Here is a 9,016-nt window from a genome sequence, read left to right as displayed (position 1 = left end):
CGATCATCGACAAGCATGTAGTGTAGTGTGTAAGTAGTATTGCATTTAGCTCTAGCAACTAGCCAAATTAGACGGTGCTGTCCCAACTATCTACTTCCACCGTCTCTGCCACACACGTGTACCCCATCTTTTATTAATCTCTTGCATGCTGTGGTTAGCATTGACCCTCTCCGTTTCTCTCTGCACATCCTTACGCACACCTCACCACGAGCAGTGCAGTCCAGCGAAGACTTGGGGTGCGAGTCCACGCCCATCGATCCCCGCCGCTGGCCGACAACACCCACGAATCCGAGATCCAGAAAGACTGTGCTTGACGGCGAGATGGAGATCGCAGTGGGCGCGCTCTCAGGCATGGTGGACGCGCTGCCAGGCAAGCTCTCGGCGAGATGCTGCAGCAGGAGTTCGAGCTGCTCTTCGGCGTCCGCGGCGACGTCGCCTTCTTCCAGGTCGAGCTCGGCGCCATGCACGCCGCGGTCCTCCGGTGCAGGCTCCTCCTCTTCTCCTCCCGTGCGGCAAATCCATAGTGACTTTTGAATGTTTGTGCTGTGATCGTGGAGTACCATCATGTACCAGGTGATTTTTCAAAGTTTGTGGTTTTTTCTTTGAATATTTGTGCTGTGATTTTCGAGTACCATCAGGTACCCATTGTACATGACGAGGTACTGGTATTTATGAATGTTTGTGTAGTAATTTTGTTTCGGTACATAATGTACGTAGTCTTGATACGACGAGGTACTTAAAAACTGCTAAGGCACGTGTGATTTTTTCTGGATAAATGTTATGTACCACACGATGTACTCATCTCATAAGTCCATGTACACGAGGTACTTAAGAACTGTCAATGTACATGTGATTTACTATACGATGTAATTTATCGTTGATGAGGTACTTATTAATTGTATGAGTTGAGGAACTATCATGTACCTTGATGTATCTGTGATGTATCTTCATGTACTTTTCATATACCTTAATGTATCTATCATGTGCATGAGGTACTTAAAAACTGTTAAGATACATGTGATGTGTAAATGTACTTGTATCATAAGTTCATGTACACGAGATATTTAAAAACTGGTACGGTATAGTTCATATACCATAATGTACTAAATATGTACTTAAAAACATTTCATGTACCAGGATGTACTTAAAAGTGGGAAGGGGGAGAGAGAAAGAGAAGAACAAAAGTTGTCAGTGGTCAAAGTATTAATCCACCATCTAATTTAAAGAAGGAAAAGCTAAACATGTGGCTAGCACGATGAGTGCAAATACTTGGGTTGACACAGCCGACGTTACTAGCAACGAAATGAGTATATCAGCGGCGTGTACGCAGTGCCAAGGAGATCATGGCGGCCGGGCCACACATGTTGGGGTGATCCGATGATGTGGTGACGACGGCCACGGACCACAAACGTACATGCATATATCTACCTAGCTAGCTAAGATAGCTACAGTACCACTATATAGCTCCCAGATTAAGATCCCCAGCTAGGTCGGGTACGTCGTTGCACCCACCAATCCATCCTGATCAACCATCGATCGATCGCTCCAATCGTCGCCCCCCGCGGCTTCAACAATCATCAAATCGTTGGTGCTCCACTCCACTCACCTGTAGCTAGCTATAGCTACAGCTACCTATCTGGCCTGGCTATATAGCCACTCTACGCCATACCACCCCCACGCACCACCACACCGGCACTACAGTCAGCTCTAGTACTACTAGCTAGCCCGGCCTCCGATCGTCTCCGGCCACTTACAAATAATCCTTACCTCTTATAGACTCACGAATAATCTCCTTCCCATGATTATAGTTGCTTTGTTAATTCGTGGGTTCACAACTACGGAGTACGTAGTAATTAACACCAATTGCTTGGCTAATTCGTTGCCACGCGAATGCCTGCAGGTGCATGGAGCGTACGTCCATTTGGGCAGAAGAGTTTCCTTTTATTGATTTCCATTCAACTATGCATGCTGACCATGTGTGACAACGTGCACGAATCCTCTACAGTAGAACGATAACAACGGGGGCAAAGGGGAAAGGGAAAGACCGCATGCAAGAGGGAAAGCCGGCCGGCTCTACTTCCTTTCCGCCTTTTTTCTGGATTTCGACACCAAGTCGGAAGCCGCGACATGTGGCCTGCCGGCTGCCGGACCCCAACGTGCGCGCTGCCTACAAAGGGCCCTTCTCATGGACGCCTTCCTAAAACGACAATGGCGCGGCGACAAGAACCCGAAGTGCGTTGAGCTTGATTACTCCTCCCTAATTGCTATTCCAGCTACTGATTAAATACGAAAGCGACGTTAGTTAATGTATATTGTAACAAGGTGAAAACCAATACTCTTGATATAATTTGCTGTTGTGAAATAAAATTGTACACGCTCGTTGATTTGCATATCAGTTAATTCATGAAAAACTCGTACGGTTAGGGTCCATGGACATTAGTTTTTGAAGCGAATAAGTAATTACTCCGATCCATATTACTTGTCTCAAATTTGTTCAAATATTGATGTATCTATGCTTAAGAAATGTCTAGATACATGTAATATTTTGACAAGTAATATGGATCAGAAAGAGTAATAATCTAGCATGCTAACTAGATAGCTATTGGACTCTGTTTTCCTGATGTTATTCCACTGGTTCTAGTGGAAGAAAGAAAATGAGCTAGGCCACTATTCTATTCATTTCCCTACTTTCCTTGTTTCTTGACGTGAAAACAAAGAATAAAGTTGACAAAACTTGGTAGAGTTGCCTCTCCTCTCATATATATGATCAATACTAGGCTACCAACTTTAAAAAATGTTACTACCTCCTTTGGTACCGTAAATATATATAACAAGTTCTAAATTTGTCATAAATCAAATTTCTTCAAATTTAACCAAGTTTATAGAAAACTCTACCAACATTTAGAACTTCAATTCAGTTTATTAATTAAACCCATCATTTTTTTATTGTATACTCATTTGATATTGTAGGTCTTAATAAAAAAATTATAAACTTGATCAAACTAAAAAGTTTAACTTGGTATGAATCTAGTACTTCTTGTACTCCCTCCGATACATAAAAAATCTGACCCGTTTTGTTTTAAATTAATACCATTTTTTTACTAAGTAGGCAAATTAGACGAGACTATGCCACAATGGTCATCTCTTTGAGATTTGTGATACTATATAAGCTAGCCTGCGACCTTATCTCTTCTTAAGCCTTGTTACGCTTTGTTTCCTGATTATGAACTGTCAGTCGCAAACCGAACTTAATTGATTTTCTACATAGCTGGCTGATACAATTCATATACATGTAAAATGAACCACGGACTATGGCCCATTAAAAAATATTATAATTGGCTCTCTACATGAGATTTCAAAACTATCCGGTGTCTGCTGATAAGGTCTAATGAGTAATGATTGCATACAGAGCTAACTATCTTAGCTAGCAACAGTACGCAGGACCATATCAGTTTTAAATATAGATTAGTAGGACCATTTTTATCATAAACCAGCAGCAGCAGAAAGGAGGACATGACAACCAATATGGTCATGGGTCCAGTCTAGAAAAGCTTGGAAACAATTAGCTCATTCTCAAGAAGGGAGGGTGCACATGGAAGCCACACAAAATTAGCAAGAAAGCAATCTCGCAACGGCTGATAAACTAAACTAGTGTTTTTAGTAGTGGTATTAAAAAGTGCAAAGCACAGGATAGAAGCGGCAGACGCGAAAACTTCTGGGAGGAGGGAATCAAATGAATAATACTCTTATACACACATGAGCCCTGCCCATACCCGGTGAGTAGGCCCCCACCCAGTTCACATGCCTCCGTCGCACCCCACTAACAGCATAAACAAATAAAAATATTCTGTTCCACTCACCTCTAATTGAGAAAAAAATGAGATGGGTAATCAATTTGGGTATGTGCCCATCTGAATTTAGGAATGGTAGCTGTGGGTAAGCTTGGTTTTACCTTACTTCTAGGGCTAGGTGTAAACAACTACGAAGAAGATACTCCTACATGCTAAAGAGTTATACAACCGTGGAGTTTTCTTTTTGCAGTGTTGTGTAGTTTTCTAAACTCGGGGTTGTATGCGGTTACTTTCAGATAACTCAATGCTTGTGTTAGAACTTGAACTAGATTTTTTTTTAATAGAGAATAAGGGATACTTCCCCAGCTCCATTTATGGGAAATGAGACCAAGCTAGCTAGCTAGGCAATGAACGAGATTTTTCTTGTCCAATTCTTTTTATTCCTAGAAATAAGAAAGATCTTGTTAATGCATGCAAGGTGCGGATCTTGTGACCTTGATCTCTCCATAGAGCCAAAGATTTCCAAACAAAACAATATTTAGAAATCTCAAAAAATAATTATGAACAAAATTTTACATGTACACACAAATGTATTATGTATGTATAAATTTTCATGAAGAACAATGTACCATCATGTCAGCTACGAAAAGAATGGATTCGTCGACCTAAAATTACATGTACGCACAAATGTACTACGCATGTACAAAAAGACGGATAGATTCCTGATAGATTCGTGAGCCCAAAACTTATGATTTGCACTATCTAGTACTATAAATCCACCTTGTCATTTTTGTGTAGCCTAAAAATAAAAGGCGTACATACATATAGAACTTTTTTCTAGATTTCTTTTTACACTTGTATCGATATTTTCAAAAAAATTGGGATCCATAGAGCCCAACCTCTAAAAGCACTTTTCGTATTGTCTGCGCTCTTTCGGCAATGAATATAAATAACACCGCCGTGATATATTTCGATTAAATTTTCTAAATACCCAACAACCGCTGAGGTGTAAGATCTTGAAACAAAGTAAGTGTGCGATTTTGAAAAACAAGGAAAAATAGATTTGCGATGAGTTGTGAGCTTGCAAATTTAGGTAAGAATTAACATGTATGATATATAAAACAAGAAACTAAGTTTTTATACACAATATTTTTCTGCATTGAACTCAATCTCTCCACATATTATTAAAATTTATTTTGCAAGTTTACTTAATACACATACCATTGTCCATATTAGTTGTTTTTTCAATGCATGGTAATGCACCTTTCAGATTTGGTAAAGCAAATGCTATTATTCTCGGTTATTTGACCATTGTCAAACTCGTCGACCTTATCCTTATGTACACTTGTACAATGATCCCTTTTCATCTTCTTGCATTTTCTGAAGGCAACTTGATAGTACTATCTCCTTTCCATAATACAAGACAACCACACATATTTCGAGGTTAGATCGACTTTGATGTCATAATAATATGTGGATCATGTGTTATAAAACCAATATAATTAGAAATTTTGTTTCAAATACGAATTCTACGATATCTTTGGTATGATTATTGGTCAAAGTTAAATCTCAAAATTCATGTGTGTCTTGTTTTATGGTTTAGAGGGAGTACTTAGTCTAACGAGTATAACCGGTGCAACATTGTGAAAATAAAGGTGTCGCCTCTGAATTTCCACCAAAGTCAAGGGCGTAACTGCAATTTCGCCAAACACAAATACTTCGTAGGAGTACAATGGCATGCACATTCGCAGAAAAGGGCCGAAAACTCACATAAATCAAAGCTTAAAAACTCGCAAAAAGAAAAGGCGCGCACTCAATAACGACGCCTACCGAGCGAGCGAGCCAGCCACGCTACAGCGCCAAATTCCACACCAAACCAAACAAAAGCGCGGCGACGAACGAACGAACGAGCAGCCAACACCCGCCCGCACCACCTCACCTCACCGCACTACTCCAATGTCTAATCCACTCCCTAATCACCACCCGCGCGCACCAGCAAAATAAGTACGCCCAACCCGGCGACGGAAAGCTAATCTCTTTCTTTTCTTTCGTCGTCTGCTCCTTTTCTTTCTTCCTCCCCACCTCCACCACCATCTTCTTTCTCCCACCCAACCTTTAAGCCGCCCCCAATCCCTCACGCCATCGTGCTGGTTTTTCTGTAAGCGAGGTGGGCATGATCTCTATAGGCGGGTCTTCGTCTTCCTCGTCGTCGTCGTCCTCGGCGGCGGCGGCGGCGGGGGTCAGGATGGGAGGGGCGAAGAGGCGGGGGAAGCCGGCCGGTGCCGCGGCGGCGGCGGGGCCAGCGCAGACCAAGTGGCGGAGCGGCACGCAGGAGAGGATCTACGGCCGGCGCCTGCTGGACGCGCTGCGGGCCACGCGGTTGCCGCAGACCCAGCCTCAGCCGCGCGCCGTGAAGGCCGCGGCCGACTCGGCGCTGGCGCTCACCGCGCGCGGGCAGTCGCGCTGGAGCCGCGCCATCCTGCTGGCCGGCGCGGCGTCCTGCCGCCGCCGCGTGCTCGTCAAGGCGGGCGGGAAGATCCGGCGCCACCGCAGGCCGCAGGCGCGCGCCGCGTTGGAGGCGTCCAAGGCCGCGGCCGCCGCGTCCGCCGGCGAGCCGCCCGTGCTGAAGGAGAGGAAGGTCAAGGACCGGCTCCGCGTGCTGGGCCGGCTCGTCCCGGGCTGCCGGAAGCTGCAGGCGCCGGACCTGCTCGAGGAGACGGCCGACTACATGGCCGCGCTGGAGATGCAGGTCAAAACCATGCGCGCGCTCGCCGACGCGTTCGCGGCGGCCCAGCTATCCTCGCCGCAGCCGCCGTCTCAGGCGCCCGAGGCGTCTGCTGCAGGCGACGAAGCCGAGATGGAGAGGTGAGGGTCTGAACTGAACCTCTGAAGGAGACGATTGATGACATGATTGCTTGGGCGGTTGGGCTCGGGAAAATAAGGGCGATTGATTAATGGATTATTACTGCGAATGGGGTCTGGGATTCGAGGAGGGTATTGTGATGCCGATGATGATTGCTGCTGATGGACTGCTGCTGATTTGTAAATTCTTGATACTTGTATAAGTAATGCTGCTCTGCTCTGCTCCTCTCTTCTTCTCCTCTGTTCTGTTCTTGAAATGTTCTTCCTCCTCCTGAAATAAGGCGGGGATTCCTGTGTCTTTCTCTTGCCGATTATGCTTTTGGTTTGGGGTCCCTTTGGTTTACCTGTGCGGTTGTGCCAGCAGGGAATTAGGAGTTTTGCTTCTGGCCAGGGGCAGTTCTAGCCGGACGGTTTGCTAGAGCTGAATTCAGAGGATTCGATCCATTTCCTGCAAGTTTCTGTTCTGCCAAATTAATCCTCGTGTTCCAAACGGGCATGAGCTTAGCGCCCCCAAACAGCACAGCCCAATCTCTTGCCTGAGATGCAGAAATCTGAATTCGATCAGAAGGGCATAGATTGAGAAGTTTGCAAGTGGCTCGTAGAAGAAGAACACACCACCAAAGTGAAAACCGCCGCGCTTAAACTAACGCCAAATATTGAACGATGCGTGAGCCGAAAGCTTGGTCTGATTCCATCTGCTCTCGTCGCAGGCCGGCCTGACGCTTGTTTCCTGATCCGGCCGGGCCGATTTTTTCAAAAAATAAAAAATAAAGTTCTGCAGCATTTGCTGCCAGAAATATTGCTGCGCAGTGCTGCCTGCTGCTCCCTGCCAGAAATTTCTGACGTGCATTTATGCACGTGAAAATGTTCTCTGCAGAAGCAGAAGTCCAGAAGAGATCGAGGGGAAGGGACGGTGACCTGCGTCGTCTTCATCGTTCCATTCTCCTTGTTTTCGAGAACACGGGATTTTGATGAGAGAATGGAATGGGATATGTGATTTGACTGCTTCATAGAAACGAAACTAGTTATGAATCGGTGCATTTGCTATGGGACAACAAACAAACGGGAGCGGCAAACTTCTATACATTCTCTAACATGAACAGTAATATCAGATAAATATCTCTAAGTGATACAAAAACATAAAATGAATCCATATCTCTCTCATTCCTTTCTTACAAACAAAAGAGTTTTTATTATTGAAAGGTGGATTACCGTTCATTTTTAGTGATAAAAAAACACGACATATTAGTTATGTCACTCTCGCAATATCCACATATAATATGTGGGTATGTAGTATATGTTTCGTCTATTTCTTAGAGTACAATCGAATCTTCTTATTCTTCTATTTAAGGATAGGTATGCCATACACCCCGCGGTGATTGTAGCTCAATTGGTCAGAGCACCGCCCTGTCAAGGCGGAAGCTGCGGGTTCGAGCCTGGCCAGTCCCAAACTAGGGTTCAATGAATGGAGAAATTAACCCTAAAACGTTTATACCCATCATAAATTATTACTATTGCCTTTTGACATAAATAAATTAGTATTCCCTTCTCTCTATGCCATGCCAGCATTGTTGCGTAACCTGCGCTCATGTCTCGCTCTTCGTCCTCTCTTTGATGCTTTATCCAAATCTCAGAAATCACCACTCAGGTTTTCCTTGCCATAGTTGACAGCCCGCTAGGCCATTACTATCAGGCCATGTGGAAGTTTTTCATGGATTAGTCTAATCTCATTTGTAGGGCAAAACCTATTGGAAAATTTTCAAAAATAATTAACATAACGTATCAACTTTGTTGAAGATTTTCAAGAATTATTAACATAACGCAGAGTCGAATAAAAATCAGATCAAGAGGAGTATGGAGGTTAACCAGTACTTTCTTGTTGTTGTGTTGTCAACAACACATAATTTTGAGCCCAACTAACATTGCTACAAGCAAAAAATGATCAGATCAAATGTTGTTCCGATGTACCATCCTCGTCAATAGGCTATGGGTGGACATGAACAAGATCTCCAGTTTCGTTAGCCTAGCACCGCACAACCTGCTCGACAACCAAATCCTACCGCATTAGCAACAGTGGTGGCTGCAGACTTAGAGGTCATGGGCGTATCGACGATGAGCAGGAAGACTTGGAACAAGATTTGATATCGCCAGCACATGTTGTTCACATCACGTGTTGTTCGCAGGCTGGACTAGCCATGCCAGCATACCGCGTTCACCCCTCGCGCACCCTCCGCTTCCGAGCTACTGATGCATCGAATCGCCATGGACATGCATTTCAATGGTTTGATCCCCGCTCCATGCCCGAGAATTTTAGGGAGATATGCTTCGGTTGGGCGCGCTAGTGATGGGATGAAACCCTACGT

General features: G+C 44.4%; 1 protein-coding gene across 1 annotated transcript; it reads left to right on the top strand.

Annotated features, from left to right (window-relative positions):
- Nucleotides 1-5,639: 5,639 nt before the first annotated feature.
- LOC100826119 (transcription factor bHLH150) lies at nt 5,640-6,985 on the top strand. The gene has a single exon (XM_003565520.4). It carries the CDS (start codon nt 5,965-5,967, stop codon nt 6,658-6,660), a length of 696 nt encoding a protein of 231 aa, XP_003565568.1. The 5' UTR covers nt 5,640-5,964; the 3' UTR covers nt 6,661-6,985.
- The last annotated feature ends 2,031 nt before the right edge of the window (nt 6,986-9,016 follow it).

This window comes from Brachypodium distachyon, chromosome 2 (genome assembly GCF_000005505.3).
Source record: "Brachypodium distachyon strain Bd21 chromosome 2, Brachypodium_distachyon_v3.0, whole genome shotgun sequence".
Lineage (NCBI taxonomy): Eukaryota > Viridiplantae > Streptophyta > Magnoliopsida > Poales > Poaceae > Brachypodium > Brachypodium distachyon.
Note: the sequence above shows the minus strand (reverse complement) of the source record. Positions and strands in the feature narration are given on the sequence as shown.

Coding starts and splice junctions, on each gene's coding strand:
- LOC100826119 (XM_003565520.4), top strand. CDS start 5,965: ATGATCTCTATAGGCGGGTCTTCGTCTTCCTCGTCGTCGTCGTCCTCG.